Source organism: Tinamus guttatus, unplaced genomic scaffold, assembly GCF_059628265.1.
Source record: "Tinamus guttatus ecotype Peru unplaced genomic scaffold, ASM5962826v1 Tinamus_guttatus_pri_ptg000063l, whole genome shotgun sequence".
In the NCBI taxonomy this organism is placed as follows: Eukaryota; Metazoa; Chordata; class Aves; order Tinamiformes; family Tinamidae; genus Tinamus; species Tinamus guttatus.
Window position 1 is genome coordinate 476,741 of NW_028288597.1, and position 16,751 is coordinate 493,491.

General features: G+C 40.6%; 1 protein-coding gene across 1 annotated transcript in view; it reads right to left on the reverse strand.

Annotated features, from left to right (window-relative positions):
* Nucleotides 1–54: 54 nt before the first annotated feature.
* Nucleotides 55–16,751, reverse strand: part of TIAM2 (TIAM Rac1 associated GEF 2) — a 90,151-nt gene continuing 73,454 nt past the window's right edge. The window contains exons 15-26 of the mRNA XM_088519601.1: nucleotides 13,859–14,038; nucleotides 12,101–12,169; nucleotides 11,649–11,774; nucleotides 10,341–10,449; nucleotides 9,576–9,755; nucleotides 8,181–8,299; nucleotides 6,846–6,954; nucleotides 5,021–5,079; nucleotides 4,101–4,206; nucleotides 3,186–3,273; nucleotides 2,485–2,639; nucleotides 55–1,337 (exon numbers count right to left, since the gene is read on the reverse strand). Of these exons, the coding sequence (XP_088375727.1) occupies nucleotides 694–1,337; nucleotides 2,485–2,639; nucleotides 3,186–3,273; nucleotides 4,101–4,206; nucleotides 5,021–5,079; nucleotides 6,846–6,954; nucleotides 8,181–8,299; nucleotides 9,576–9,755; nucleotides 10,341–10,449; nucleotides 11,649–11,774; nucleotides 12,101–12,169; nucleotides 13,859–14,038 (1,944 nt within the window). The 3' untranslated portion in view covers nucleotides 55–693. The remainder of the gene's footprint in view (nucleotides 1,338–2,484; nucleotides 2,640–3,185; nucleotides 3,274–4,100; nucleotides 4,207–5,020; nucleotides 5,080–6,845; nucleotides 6,955–8,180; nucleotides 8,300–9,575; nucleotides 9,756–10,340; nucleotides 10,450–11,648; nucleotides 11,775–12,100; nucleotides 12,170–13,858; nucleotides 14,039–16,751) is intronic.

Genomic DNA, 16,751 nt, shown 5'->3' on the forward strand with positions numbered 1-16,751 from the left:
TTAATCTCCAACTGGAGAAAAGCAGCACAGTAAAAAGGAGAAAACATTGCTAAGTACAATACTTATTTGTCTTTTACTGTACAGGCTGGTAGAGAAAATAAAAAATACAGTCAAATAAAAGATTACAGTCCAAGCTTTGTATTTATATTTACATATATATATATATATAAAGTATAAACAACATCTTGAAACTTACAAAAATGAAATTTCGGCACTGTTGTGCACTAAAACACATTAAAATAACTTAATTCTGCTTTAAATAAAGCAAAAATGAAAACTAAAGAATTAAAATGCCCAAGGTATTTAAAAGATCATTTTATAAATCTACTTTCCACTCTAACTGCCTCTATCACCTCACTAGTATCTTTTCCAGATAACTTAAAATACTACCAAAGCCATCCTTCCCCTACCCTCCTCAAGAATACTACAGAATGTTAATAACTGCTTGAAAGGGTTAACTAATTTACAGACCTTGGCCAACTTAATCTATTTTTGATCCACAATAAATTAAAATAACTTAAGAATCCTTTACAGCTGTTTTTGTGGGGAAAAAAAATGCCTTAGTGCACAAAATCGAATAGATAGTAGTTTTCTTGCGGCTTCCATGAATTTACTAGTTTTAAAGCAAAATAAGTTTGTTGAATTTTATGTGGACATAAAATGAACCATAACTTAAATACAGTGCTGAGAAAGCTAGGATTTTCCATGCCTCTCCACAGTTTCATAAAAACAGTCCTCATTAACTACAGATGCTAAGCTCTGGACACTGAATTCTCGCTCTAAAATAGAGTTCAGATCCATGTTTGCAGCATCAGAGTGACTGTCAAGGGACTGGTGACGTTCTTGCATGGCCAGCAACGTTCCTCTGTTGCGCTTTGTGCTGTTCACTTTTCGCTTAACTGGGCAGAAATGGCCACGCACCAGCTTTGGGTGCTTGTCTGCCTTGAAGCCATCCCCTTCCTCATTTTCAGGGGCCAGATCTCGTTCGGAGTCAGCACTCGGTTCCTCGGAAATCTTCAGCCGTTGGAACTGTATTTCTATATCTTTAGTGGGGCTGCCTTTCTTGAGGCTCTGGTAGTCATCGTCATCATCATCATCACTGAGAATATCGGACTCCTTGACAAGAGCACTGGAGAAGTCTGATGCACAACTCGGGGAATGTTTACCCGGGGATGAACTTTTGGGCTCCTGGGTGCTCTCGGCGGTGTGGCAGCTGCTGCTCTGGGTGCTGCTGCTCAAGCTGCATTCGTCAGAATCGGGGAAGTTGCCTTTCCCTGCGTCGCTGTTCCACTCGCTGCTGCAGGTCGTCTTCAGCACCTTCAGAGACCTCGTGGAAGCTGTGCAAAGGGAGTAAAGTGCAAGCACTTGCAAGTTGTTGTGCCAAAAGGTAACTGTTACTACACTGTCTGTCTCAATAGCTTAGAATTTACAGTGTATAGTCTCATCTGGTAACCATCCAAGGCCAGGTAAGTAACCACTCTGGTATCACAGAATGGTTGAGGTTGGAAGGAACCTCTAGAGATCATCAAGTCCAACCCCCCTGCTCCAGCAGGGACACCGAGAGCACATGGCACAGGGTGACATCCAGGTGGGTTTGGAAGATCGCCAGAGAAGGAGATTCCACAGCCTCTCTGGGCAGCCTGTCCCAGGGCTCTGTCACCTTCACTGGAAAGAAGTTCTTCCTCATATAGAGATTAAACTTCCTGTGTTTCAACTTATTTACCGTTACCCCTCGTCCCCACCGGCCACCAGGGCTCTGTAAAGCAATGCTCTGGTACAAGCAATATATCCCATGATTCCACTCCCGGGGTTTTATGCTTGTCTTCATGTGCAGTATGTACAAAATCTTGCAGAAACTGTAGTAATGACTTTCACCTATCTGTAGGAAAGCAAGACTGGTTCCGGTACTTGAGGGACAGGAGGGCCAGTGTGGAGGCCTGAGTGGGACTGTTCTGATCCCCATCATGTTTTGGGAACGTTACAGACAGCTAAATAGATGAAGCACTTCAAAGACTAGCAGCCACCACTCGCTCATTTAGCTAAATAATCTGAAGCCTGCACTTAATTAGGGCATCTGCTGGGGTGTAGATTTAGTGCACTGAAAGAAGTGGGACCTCTGCCTTTTATCAGTTCTTTGAGCTTTTAATGTTACTACAGCTGAGTCATTAAGGAGAACAAAAGGAAGGAAAGTTAATACTAGATGCCAAGGGAGTCCATTTCTACCCACTAAAATTGATTTCGAACCTATTAAGTTTTCATTTAATAAAGCTAATGACATGTCAAGGGTGAAGACACATTGTGGGAGATGGCAAGTTTGCTTTTGTCCTCCAGCCTTTGGCATGAGAGTAGGCTGTGTGACTGTGCCCCCAGCCTGAAAAAGAAGCACGATTTGAGGCACAGGACACACTATGGTCACGCTCATAATTGTGAACCTCCTAGCGTCCTGGATTCCAGGCTGAATTTTGCATTTTGGCAGAGCCTTACCCAGTTTGGCTGTTGCAGGCACACGGTTCTTGAGTGGAACAAGACGATCTTTGCAGGTTTTCTCCAGTGGCAAATCACATTTTATGTGACGTCTGAAATTCTCTCGCAAAATGGAACGGATCACCTTCACAATGTTAGTCTTGTTCTCGCAGTCACTGCAAGTTGAAAACAGACAATCCAACTTTTTCCTCTGAAGACAGACACTACTGGTATAAAAATCTGCCTTCCTCCTTGGTTCTGGGGTGCTTTAGTGCAGTGTTTGCTTCAGGCCATTTATTTGGTAGCAGTCTTGCAGCTAACCTCTTTACGTGTTGTTAGGCATTTTTCACGCTTTGATTGCCATTATTTTTCTTCAAGAAAACAGCCCAAAAGATAACCTGTTCTCCTTTGGGATTAATGGTCATTATCAGAACATTTCTGCTATCCCACCAAGAATATGGCAAAGCTAGTTACTTTGCCCATAATACAGCGGGATTTACGATCATGTGTCTACAGCTTTCCAACACAGGCTTACTGAGCCAAATTCACTCCAATTTCAAATCATCACAGTTTATGCAGTTATGTACTGGCTCGGTGCCTGGAACCAGCAACTGAAAGCTGCCTTACAAGTGCTGACACAAAGGTCACTTGGGGAAGAAGTGTGAATTCTTTCTAATTCCATTATTATGCCTTGACAAATACAACCTCCATGTAAAGCTTACCTGCTGCACAATTGAAAAATAGTTTCTGGCCTGCCTTCTAGTTCTGACTTGGTGTGAATCAGTTCCCAGATACAGCTGTTTTCTGTTCCTGCACATGGAATAAAATGTTATTTTTGTATATACTTCAAAATTCCTCCTCTCACAAAGACAGTGTTAATACAAGTACAGAGTGGTCACGTAAGATCTCAAATGAGGCAGAACCTAGAGGAAAGTTCCCTGAACTCTCACTTTCTAAGCAGCCTTGCTAGTTCTGCCCTCTCTGGAGAGTTACTTTACCCACTCTAATGCTGCTCACCGTCTTCCCGCCTTACATGGCTCTGCTTACAGGTGTGCAAAGCATTTGCCATTAAATGCCTTGTGACTCTTATACGAGTAAGATAGTATTTGCTTGCTTCAACTCCATTTCCTTTGGGCTCAACTGACGGCCACTGCACAATAAAGATCAACTTACTTAAAGAGAGAACAAAAAGGAGAGAACCCCCTGCTATAATAAATCCTGCAGTCAAGTTTTCCACGTGGGAAAACACAGTGGTCGGTGTTTTTGTGCTCACAAAGAACACAAGCGTGTCAACAGAGAATCATCCATGGTGGAATACCTTCCTGGTCATGGTATCTTTTCATTGGGAATCTCCATTCTGCCATTTATCAACCCTTTGTGGCGGCAGTAAGATCACTGCAAGTCAGCGTCCAGGTCATCCTGCATCTTCCTGAGCTCACGGAAGGAGAGGAATGATGCCGACATAACAAATGGAAAAAATAGGTTCATGTATTGAGCCAGTACCCCCTGAAAGTGGATACTCTTTTCTCTATAGTTGCCTACTTCCAGAGGCTCCAAAAAAAGACAGACAGAAGAAGCAGCATTGCAGAATCCCAGGAAAGTTTTCATTCCTGGAGTACTCAGTGCGAGGGAATTACCTGCTGTATTCCCCAGTCGAACTTGAAGAGCAGATAAAGGAATCAGCCAACGAAATTTAAAAGGATCCAAGTCACCAAAATTATGTGTAGCACGAACATTAGTGGGCTGCAAAAGGAAAAACAAGAAGGTATTTTAGTTTCTAAGAGAAGGCAAAAAGGTGTAACTTTGTTTTCCTTTAAAAGGCTCACATACATCTAAAGAGAAATTGCAGTTCATTAGACTCTCCCCTACAGTAAGCTAATACTGACTTGTAAATGTAGCTGATATAGCTGAAATGGTGATAGATTCAGCCCTTGAAATTTGTAATTGCTTCAACTTTCAAAAGTACCTATTAAAAATAATACTTCTACATGTAAGTACTACTAAGCAACAAGTTTCCTGCAAAGAAACCCACAGACCATTGATTAGCAGAATACAATAATCACATAGCTGCTGCCACTACTTTTAGACACCCTCCATCTGTTACAATAAGCCTGTTGCAATACTGTACTTCTGGTACTAGGAGATACAAGTTCCTGCTTGACCTCAATATTCCCACTTTGTAAATGGGAACAGATGAGGTTATATTAAAAATATACCTTTCTATCCAGAGTGATCAAGGGTCTATAACCAGAGGTCTTTGACACCAGATTACAGTAGGCCATCATTCCTACATGGCAATATTTCATATTTCACCTGACAGAACTATCCTGTGGCTCACAGAAACAATGATGATACTTGCTAAATGAGAAAATATATATTTTTGCTCACAGATACTGAATACTTGGTTTGTTTCAGGTCTGAGAGAAAGAGTTGATGTCTAGTGCAGGAAGGCGGCATTTTAAAGTCCCCCTTCAACACCAGTATGGTCCATCTTTGACAACGAGGCAGCAGGAGCCTGTGCAAAAACATCCACCCCGTCAACTTACACCAAACTTACCATTTTCTTTTTCAGTTTGCAGTTCTCCTTATATACAAGTATTACAGCTCTCTTAAAAACTAAAAAAAGAAAGAAAGAAAGAAAAAGAATTGCTATCAATACACCCGCGATATTCATTGGAAATGCTATTGTGGAAAAGCTGATTATTATAATCACTAGAATTTAAAGGATGATGAGCAAAGTGATTGAAAAGGATCTGCCCTGTATTAAGATAATAGCAGAGGTTTTACATCCTACACTCCTTTATGCAGTGGCAACATTTTTTTGCTCGGATTTTGCTCCAAACTTTTACAGTGGAGCATGTATTTTTCCAGAACGACCAGCAGCCTCTCTCCCGTAAGTCTTCACAAAACAGATACAACAGATGTAGCTCAGATGCAGAGATGCAGAAAATTTTCTCTGCGTAGAAAAAAAAATACAAACTGATGGATGTCTCCAGGTGGAATGAAGGGCTGTAGGCAAAAGAAAACTGCCACTAAAGGTGGCAATTCTTTTCTTCCTGCCATTCAGCATTTGGAAACACTCATCTCAATTCCTGCTTTTCTATCTGCAGGAATTCTCTGAATTCCACAACACATGACTGGAGTGACTCACTAATGTTGCCCAGTCTCAGCCTCCAGTGAGGCAGGGACACATTCCTTGTAAGGTGTGAGGAGGGATCAGAAACACAAGAGACACAGACACTGCCTGTGGCCTATGGGATGACTCCGCTCCCCAGGCCTTGACGTGGGCTGGAGGGCAGCCTAGCTCTGCCCCTACTCTTGCATCCCGGTTTCCCTCCAGCGTGGGAGCAGAGAAGGCAAGGGGCACATAATGAGGTCCCATCCCTGCACGCAGCCAGCACGTGGCCGTAGTTAGCTCTTTTACTCCAGAGTTCAGCATAGCTTTCCTACTTTCCACATATTAGCTGCGTTTCCTACTCTGCCACCACAGAGCCCCAGCTGAAACTAACACCAGGTAACCCAAATCCAGGCCAAGCAACAGGCCAGAGTCCTCTCATTCTCGCATGTCTTGCCCAGAACTCCTGGGGCTCAGGTGCCTGGTGCTGGTGAATCACTGGGAAGCTCATCCAAGGGAACCTGTGGAGGCAGTTCTTGTTCGTGGTCCGAGCACTCTCTTCGCTTAATGTATCCTGCTTTGCGAGAGGAGGAGTGTATGACAACCCTGGCTGGGGAGGAGACTGGTCTCATGTCAACGCAGACTTCCTCTGTGAGCATTTTCCAATGTAACTTTAAATAAATGTTCTTTAAGGAAATAGTGAAGTTCCTAAAATGTTTTGCTGGAACATTTTAATTATTTTGTAATATAATTATTGAATGATTAATAGTATAGATATTATTAAATAAAACCCTTAGTTGTATGCTCTCATTTCCTCATTCATTTTTCAAGTTAAAATAATTTGGATGGGCATTTCCAGACAACACTTTTTTTCTGCAATGGCTGTAAATCAGAGGTTAGCCTGGATTCTCAGGAGTAGAAAATATCACTGTTTTCCTACCAGCCTCCACTGAAAGTCTGCTTTAGCACAGTTTAAAGAGATTATTGTCTCCTGAAACGTCACTCATTTCCATGGTTTACATACAGGCAGAAGAGCAGCTAAGGCTGGCTAACAGAGCAAACAGCAGCAGCAAATGGACAAGTGAAACTTTACAATTCTTCTCCGATTAGGGAATGTAACAGTTCTCTGGCTGTTGTCAGATCCAAGGCTATCCTAGATACCACATGGCTACAGCAAAAGGAGGAGGGGCACTTTCAGTAGCAGAAGATAACAACTTGTTTTTCTTTAGATTTGGAAGGAGAGAGGGTCATTAAGAAAGACACTTACCAAACACTGTAAGTTCAAGATCTTTTCTTGCTTTGCCCAGAGAAGGGAAAGGATTCAGCCAGGAAACTGCAGAATGCATCAGAAGTTCTCCCATTGAAAGCTCTGTCACCTGTATTCAATTACAAAGAACAAATACATTAGTGTTGTGATCAGCTCCTAGATGTAAAATGTTAATTATTGAGTACATGTTGAGATCCTTATGGATGTACATTTTCTATATTTAGTGAATGGACAGAGAGACACCAGAGAGGGAAAGAGATTTGCACTCAAATAGGAAAGTGCATCAAGTAGGAAATAACCATAAATAAGAGCACACGTTATACAAGCTGGATAGAAGTTTGTATTATTAGTAACTTAGAAGAGTATTAAGTTGACCTCATACTCTGTCATTGACATTATAGCCAGTTGTGAGCTGTCTGACTTATTAACTTGGTCTTCCTTTTCTATAGAGTAATTAGCATTAATGACAAGGCCAAAGGCAGAATTAGTGGAGGTGTTTTTTACTTTACTTTTTACTTTTACTTGTAATATACCTTTCTATCCTTACTTTACTTTTACTTTACTTGCTGCCACCTCCCCCCCGCCCGTTTTTTTTTTTTTTTTTTTTTTTTTTTAACCTTGTGGTTATTTAAAGCTGTAAAGAATCTCTCAGGTTGCCAAGTTTGTTTCCCATAAGTGGCTGGAAATCAAGTGACCAAAAAAAGTGGGGATATGGCTTTTACTAGGAGGACATAAAATAACCAAGTTAGCAGCTCTCATATCTGATCTCAGTCTTTGTGGATTTGATCTGCTTAGTAAACTTTTGATGCAAATGGCCCTGTGGAGATCTTGCTGCCCCAGTTTGAGAGATGTGTAAACACAATCCATTCAGCTAATAGTATTTGCTCTGACAAACAGCCACGGATGCCGCAGTGCTAGAAGCGTAGAGAATGAAAATAATAGACTTCAATGTGAAAAGCCCTGGAATTGCCATTTTCATTTATATGGGTGGAAAAAGAATCTTCAGAACTTCAAGAACTCTGAGGCATAAAATCTGAATGCCTTTAGGCACAGATAATCTCTAAAAGATTTGAGGAGGAGTCTTTTTTTTGAGAATTATATCTACTTCTGCTTGCAATTCTTGTCAGTCCAGAAAAAGGCTCTGGCAGCTGTCTGGAAATTTTACAGTAACCTGCTGACAAAAAGAAACTTGACAGGACAGATATGGAAGTCACTGTGTTAAAAGGCAGTGGAGAACCCAAGTTCCCAGAGTGACTTCAGGAAGAGATAAGGGCATTCAGTGGCTTGCAGGATTATGTCTCAAGACCGAATAAAACAGACTGGTGCTTTTCTTACCTCCTTCTCTGTTCCACTCTGCTCTGCAACCAGCTGATCAAATACTGTGCCGTAATCTTCATATATCTTCTGCATCTCATTGATGTGACTGGCTACTTTTTCCATTGCTTTCAATGCTTCTGTAAAGTTTAAGAATTACAGAGACAGATTAAGTTGTATGTTATAAACATTAAATTTCTTTTCTGAAATCCTCTTTGAGACGGGTAAAACTCTGCAGCATTCCCAGCATGTGGATGATAGCATCCTAGCTTTAGAGCAGTACTTTCTCCTAGCGGCTATGGAAGGTCCGCTTCCTCATCAGCAAGGGAAAAATGCTTATCTGGTGTTTCAAGTGCCCCAAAAGACTAAGAAGCATTCTTGAGATAAATACCACCCAAACGTATGAATATTCATAACAATAGTAAACACGGTTTTATTTATTTTTTTCTGTAATAACCTAGGACTACTAATTTATCTACAATCATACTAGAATAAGTAATTTGATGAACTTTAATGATCATATATTGAATTTAGCTCATTACAGAACGACGCTGGTTTTCATTGCACTTTCCTGTTAATGCACACAGGAGTCAGAGAAGGGCACTTAGTTTCTCCAGTCCTGTCAGCAGTTCACTGCACAGGCTGGTATTCATTCCGGCCTGCAAGTCGGTCACCCGCAGTTTGGTTGCAATGGCAAAAATACAGTATCAGAAGCTCCTTCCAAAGGCAGTAACAGGCTTGTGACTTTTTGCTGGCAGTGTATTTTGCCTGCATCCATTTTGCTAAAATGAAAACCTATCCACAAAATAATTTGCTAGATTTTCCTCCTTGACGTGCTGACAGCACTGAACTGGAATTCACCAATGTGAAGTCCCAGCAATCTGAGTCTAGAAAAGCAATTGACTTTATTTCCTTCCTATGACGCCCCACACACAATTATTTCTATGTGGGAAGTTTTGAGGCAGGTATCTTTTACGTAAGAGTCATAGGCGAGCTTCACAATACTTTCTTTGTTGGAGCTGCTAAACGTCGACACATTTCAAGAATTGAGTAACAACCACAAGATGGAGCTTTGGTCAGCATTTCCCCTGTGAGGGATGGGGAAAAATAAAACTAGAAAAAAAAATTGCTGCATTGCCCTGACACATGCTCCTGTCACAGAAATTAGGGAGTAAGATACCTAGACCTGTTTGTCACAGCAAATGCTGGGCATCCACTTTTCAAAGGGATTGGGACATGCAAGGTCAAAATTTTTGCTAAAAGCAGGAGAAAGCTTATTATTTTTAATGAGAGGGAGGAAATTTCCTCTAGGCTTTGACAAGTTCTCTGACAACTAGCAGAGTGGCAACCTGCATCTCCAGAAAGGCTTGAATATCAAACTTATTAATTCCTGTAAATTCCCATAAAAGAAGTTACCTGTCAAATGATAGTGCTCCTCACTCTCGTTATCTGTCAGAGACACGAGCTCTTTTAACAGTAGAGGGTATTTCAGCACTCTCTGGACAGGCTTTATGAGATACGACTCCAGCGTAGAAGAATGTTGCTTGGTGGGATTTCGAGCATCCAGAAAGGCCTTAAAAGCACTATCTGTTTTGGCTAAATATAAATAAAACAGCACAGAAATCACAGAGGCTAAGACAATTCGAAAGCACAGAACCGCAACTTGTAATCATCACCGAAAGCCCCAGTCTTGTCGTAAAAATACATTTTAATAGATGCTTTTTGTGGTGGCTTACACAGTGAAAATAAGCATTAAGAGCAATAATTATATCAAGCTGTTATTATTCCTTGCTATAGTTCTTCCAGTACACTGTTCTGCATCACGTTAATAAACTCATGGCAGAGAGAGCAGTCACTAAATGACACTAGAGTCAGTTTTTTGCAGCTTTGATGGACACCCACCCATTTACATGCATGAAGACACAAACCAAATATAGCTGCTGCTTCTGCTGGCGGCGCAGACTGCAGCCTTATGCCTAGGTGTTGCAAAAGAAATCTTACCCCTTCAGTTCTCTCTTGTATTCTATCAGAATTGCAGATCTTAGCTATTCTTACTGCCTGATGCCCCATTACACCTTGCTTTATGTCAACATTCTCTGCAAGTTGATGAGATTTGTTACAAGGGTTCACTGAAGTTGAAATTTATGGAAATGAATTACAGTAAAAAAGATGCTAAATTACCTCTCTCGAGAACCTTCTGAACTTTGATGTGGTTTGCACAGAAGCCGCTGTACAGTTTGAAGTGGTCAGCGTAATAGAGAAAGGAACCTCCGAGGGAAAACAGTAATTTCTGAAATCAACACAATCAAAATTTTTACTTCATTACTAGAATCATGATCAAATGTTCAGCCACATAACACAGGCTTAGCGCTCTGACTATCTGCTGCCTGTCTCTATATATTCTTTATTCTATGTGTATGCATATTTCACACAAATGTATTACTGGCAGTAGCTCCATGAGGTTTCTTTATTTCCCTGGGTGACGACTTCAGGCTATTTGGGCAAGGCCTGAAGTCTTCTCAATTTTCCATTAGGAAAGAGTAAGATGAAAAGCCTACAGTAGTGGTGGATCTCAGCACAGGAACAGTATTAAGAGATATCTAACAGCATATCTTGAGAAAAGATACAGGCAATAGGAAGGAAGGCATAAAGCTGCCAGTGGAAGAAAGGACAGTATAAAACAAGTGCAGAGCATTGCTTTCCAATTGCTTTCCTTCTTTTAGGCAGGGGGTAATTAGAGGGCACATCTGAGCTTCTTAGATGAAAGGGAGGTTGGGAATATGTGGGAGGGACTCTGAATCATGAGGGAGATCTTTTTAGAAAAATATTTCCCAAAGGAAAGATAAGAAAGAGGAGCAGTGAGGGAGGAGGAGGAGGAGGAAAGCAGCCCTCGTCTCCTTTTTTAATTAATGTTTGCTCCACAAAAGGCAGCAATTGTCAGGGAGAGCTGCCAGCACCTCCTACTTCAGTGACACTGGCTGCATCCCCAGGACCACCTACTTCCTCCAGTTACATCTCGGGACTGAGCGGTGCGGCTGTAAGACAACACACAGGGCAATGTACAACCGTTCACACTTCCCAGGTGCTGATGGGCCTCACAACACGAGAAACTCCTGCGGCATTTACCAGGAAAACCTTCTGTTTTGTAGCGGGTAAAGTGGGCATAGTGCAGAATTCAGCACAGGGGCAGAAAGTTTTCTGCAGAAGAATTATGAATCGTAAGCACTGCTTGTGGTGTTTATAGAACAGATAAGTTCAGAGATTACAGAGTATTCAGAGTCTACTCTGCGTCCTCCATACTACATCCTCTGCCATGGGAAAGAGGAAGATAAAACCATGACAAATAGCACTTATCTTTAACCACTGAATAGATGTCTGTAGTCTAAAGAAGAGCTTCAAACATAAAAGCAACCATATGAAAAAAAAGAGGTGGAACTTCCAAACACATTTCTAGGCCCGCTTCAGTATAATAGAAGATGAAGTATTTACTCGGAATTGGGATGGTGTTTCCAATGTATTAAAATCTGAGGAAGAAGAAATTCCATCTTCAAGGGTCTCCAGAAACACCTTCTGGAAATCCAGCATTTCTGGCAGACTGCCGAACAAGGACTCCATCTGTGAATAGGGAAACAATCCTTGAAGGAGATGTGACATACAAAGAGACTGAAAAGGCCAATAATATGTTCATTAATGAAGTTTTCAAATGGATTTTATAGAAAAGCCATTAAAAAGGCAATGTATTCTTACCATCATTTTAGTCAGAACAACAATTACCATTAGAAAAAGCAGTGAGTCACGTACCAGACAGAAAGCAGCTAAGTGGTGTAACTCTATTGCCACGTTTGTTGTTTGCTTTTTCAGTCGTGCTTCTCAGCAATGGAAAAGCTCAAAGGCCCATAAAACAATGAAAAGAACATAACACCTTTCAGATATTCCCTCACCTCATCTTGGGTAAGGAAAGTTTCATTTTGAAGGGGTTCCAAGTACAGCTCAAACAGGCAGCTCAGGTCCTGCAAGGAACAGAATTTATTCAATTTATTTTGCAATTGGAAATTGTTTATATCACAACTGAGGGACATAGTTTTTGGGAGCAAAGAAGAGATACAATTCCTTTTCTGTAACAAAATCTTTCAAATCATTAGCACTAAATGATTGCTAAATTAAAGACAAATCATTTCAATGTAGTATTTTTGTTTCATCCTTAAGCCTGATTATAACAAATTATATTTTAGTACAGGGAGAGAAAGGAGGGAGAGAAAGTTTCAGATAATGCCTTTCTAAAGAATATATATGCACAGATATGTACATATTGTAAAGAATGTTCATGCACCTGAATAGCATCAAGTATTTTAATCATGCATGTTAATCATAAACCATATAAATAGCCACTCATTTAAACATCAGTAGTAATAGTCAGAAGGACAGATAACATTTTAAAATCAAATTCAGGTACTAAAGTGTTTGGTTATTTTGTCAGGGGTGCATGAATAAGAATTTTTTCAGTCACTTCTTTGAAGAGCTGGTGGTACCGTTGAAGACTTACTATCCCATGCCATAGCACGACAGCTGGACTGGGGACTAAGAAAAGAAAATGCAGGGATTCTTGTGAAGGAGGAATAATGAGCATCTCTAAGAATCCCATAATGGGTTTCTACAACTTGCCTGTGCTATGATTTTCCCCAGTTTTACCATGCTTTCAGTGACCTTCAGATGAAAAAGGCAAGATGAAGACAGAATGTGGTTATGATTGGGTGTGGTTTCACCTAGGGAGAACAGCAGTGACTAGCACATGACTAACAATGTAGCATCACAGATTCACGCAGGCATCCTCCTCCGGGGTACAGGTAGACTCAATCAAAGATGCAAAGGCAGAGTTGGAGCCTTTGTTCAAGTGATTCCTCTACAAAGAAAACCAGCTGGACATGCGAAGGGCCTTATGTTCTATAAGGCTTCCTCAGATTTACAGCGCAGGGTTGGAGATTAGTGGATACTCTAAAATCAACAAGTTGACAAATGCTTTGCTTGTTTTCCATAAATGACTGCAGCAAGAATAGGTATTTTTAAGTATGTGTTTTGAGATCAAGTAAAATAAACGATTCCTCCTTGCCAAAGATCAATGATATCAAGGTTTCTGCATCGCTTTTAGCATCCAGTCCCACAACATTTGGATTTGTAAAAAGAAGGGACATATATCTAAAAAATTACAGACTTAGCAGTCAAAGGAGAAATAATGTGCAAGATACTACAAACAACCTTTTAGCTTTGAAAACTACTGAGTCAAAATAATTATGCACTGTTTTCCACAGTTAAACTCTTTTTTACTTAGTAAGAGGCTTTTTTGTTCTTTTTCCAGAATATATTTTCATCATTTGGAAAACCACAGAAACATCCCCAGAGGACCCTGACACTCAGATTTCTACCTGCCATGAACTTCCAGTCTCCAACATAAATACAAACAGACCAAAATTAAAATTAATAGATCAAATCTTACAGCCTCTCTTATAGGAACAAGCCTACTGAAAACAACAGGAGAAATTATGTAGGCAAATTCTGTAGGTTATGGCCATTGTAGAGGGCAGTTCACACGTACTCATGTGAGTTCACATGTGCTCATATGAAATGTGTAAGACCATCCACAAATCATGGGCAGCCTCACAAAGAAGGCTGTAGCTAGCCAGAAAACTCGTCGTTGTTTTTACCTTGACATAAGATTTCTCAGTGTCCATAAGTTCTTGGATGACCTTTCTCAGTCTGTCTGCATCAGAAAGGTGCCGAGCCAGTGGTCGTGGAGACGGATCCTGGATGTCCTTCTGTCCATCCATACTGCTTGCCTGGACTTCTTGGAAATTTCGGCACAACGCACTGATCTGTTCTGCACTCTGTTAGACGAAAAGAATGGGACACTGACAATTTAGGACACAAACTGTCTACAAGCATTTCTAAATTGCTCAAATTCTGCTCTTGCTCCACATTCAGGGGCCAGAGTATGCCACTGTTTTCTGCCAAACATATCCTGATTGCTTTGACCAGCATAAGCTTATAATAGTAAGACATCAAAACAGTAAAGTAAACCATTTGAGTGCCTTCGCCATGCAGATCGTTTTCACTCATCAAATACAGATTTGTGGGATGCAAAAGGTGACAGAGTGCTCAGGGACATTATACACTTTGATTCTTATGACAATAGCATCACATTGTTTTCCATTTCTCCTATTTTACAGCATTTGCTGTACCAAAATAGAAAGAATCTTTTCTTTCTTTAAATCTTTTGAAAGATTGATCTTTTATTTCAATCATCCAGAAGATGGATTCTATTTGTCATCTGTTTAATATATATATTTTTTAACAAAGGAGACTCGGAGCTCAGATTTTAGATGCCAGAGGCCCGGACTGTTGAAAGTTACTTAGATGCTTCCTCTGTAAGAAGTAAAATAGGTATTAAGATTTTTGATATCAGAAGTAGAGAATTTTAACCTACATCCTTTAGATTTGTCAGAGGAATGCGTTTTTTTTTTTTCCTTTCATATTTAAAACACACACCGACAAGCTGTTTTTGGAGCAAGATGCAAGCTGAAGATGGAACAACAACGGTTAACCTCGTACAGTAAAGATGGAAAAGAGAAAGAGTTTTTCTGACCATATGCAATGATTCTGTAGTTGCATGACCATCACCAGTACCAGAAAGCATCTTTTGAATGCAACAGTGCTTACCGATTAATCTGAAAATTATTACACTGTTCTCTTCCTTATGTGACATTTTCCTGGCAACATTACCCATTATATACCTTAACAGTTCTTGGTATCCCTCTTTATACTAAGTGAAATTCTTCCTCAGTAATTCTGTCTTTCAAACACTCTCTAAAATAAAATTTAGTGAATGCATTCAAATGAAGAATACGTGAATGTGGCCTAATTTAAATGAAGGCCCTGATTCAATGAAGAAATCAGGACATGAGTGCGCTTCTTTATCCGTGCTAATTTACTCCACAAGCTGTTTTGAGTAGTTGTCTTTGGATCTCTTTATGCACCCTTGATTGGCTGTGCATTTATGTTCACCAGCATACCAGGTCATCAAATGAGTTAACCTAAAGGCTACTCTGAAATCCAACCATGCTATGCGAAACCTTCTGTAAGGTGGAGGCTACGTGTACTAGCAGCATAAGGTCTCAGACATTCATGTGGCAAAGCAATACACATCCCTCACACCTATTTTATTAGAAATAAATGTTAAAAGAACAAATTTATGTCATGTTATCCATATTATTTGGTTGTTTTTCAGGCCTTGGTCTTGAATGATGCCACCAGCTATAAAAAAAATTAAAGTTATTTTTCTTACTAATACATAGTATTAGCAAATATACTATGTAGTATACTATTTCTTACTAATACATTGTATTAGCAAACATATTAGTATCAAATATATCACACAGAGAATGGCTGGGATTGGAAGGGATGTCTGGACATCATTTAAGCCTACCCCCTGCACACACAGGGTCACCTAGAGCACGAGGCACAGGACTGCATCCAAGCTGGTTTGGAAGATCTCCAGAGAAGGAGACTCCACAACCTCTCTGGGCAGCCTGTTCCAGGGCTCTGTCACCCTCACAGTCAGGAAGTTCTTCCTCAAATTCAGGTGGAATTTCCTGTGCTTCCGTTTGTGGCCTTTGCCTCTTGCCCTATCACCAACCACCACTGAAAATAGCTGACCCCATCCTCTTGACACTCTCCTTGAAAGTATTTGTACACACTGATCAGATCCCCTCTCAGTCTTCTCCAGGCTGAACAGGCCCAGCTCTCTCAGCCTCTCTTTATATATAGAAGGGATGCTCTGGTTCCCTGACAATCTTTGTAGCTCTGTGCTGGGCTTTGTCCAGTAGATCAATGTCCCTCTTGTTCTGGAGAGCCCAGATCTGGATACAGTGCTCCAGATGTGGACTTACCAGGGCTGAGTTAAAAAAAAAAAGTGAAAAACCTTTCACAATCCTCTGTAACTACAGCTTTCAGGACTGTGAAATTTAGATAAACTTCATACTTACAGCACTAAACAGGACATGATAAAATCCAATATAAATTGAATGCTGTCCATTAGAATTGCTGCTTCACTGTGCTGCAATACGCCAAAATATATCACAGTTTTGGACATAAATTGTAACTTCACTTAGCAAATTGGGGGTTTATTTTAAATCAACTTCTAAATAAATTAATAACAAAGTACTTATGTTTTCTTTGTTTCTGAGATGAGAAAGTTTTGTATTAGTATCAGAATGACTCAGATTTTATGCTCTCTCCAGCTCAAGGTATGTGTGAGCAGCCTGATTTACATCAACATGAGGCCTGATCAAGGACACTAAATCAAGGACATGAGACAGCCTTTTGAAAGCCACTTATAAACATCACTGTCAGGCACGATTTGACAAGGAGGACTTAGAAGTGCTCTGTTCCTCCCTGCTGCTCTTAACAGAAGGTGACAGTGCAGGCAGACTTTGGAGAACAAGCTGCATGCCCTTCTTCCCCTTCGATCTGGGCTGCAGATGGATCAATAGATCCCAGGAGCCATTCCACAGCAAAGCACAGGGAACTGGATGATGTCAA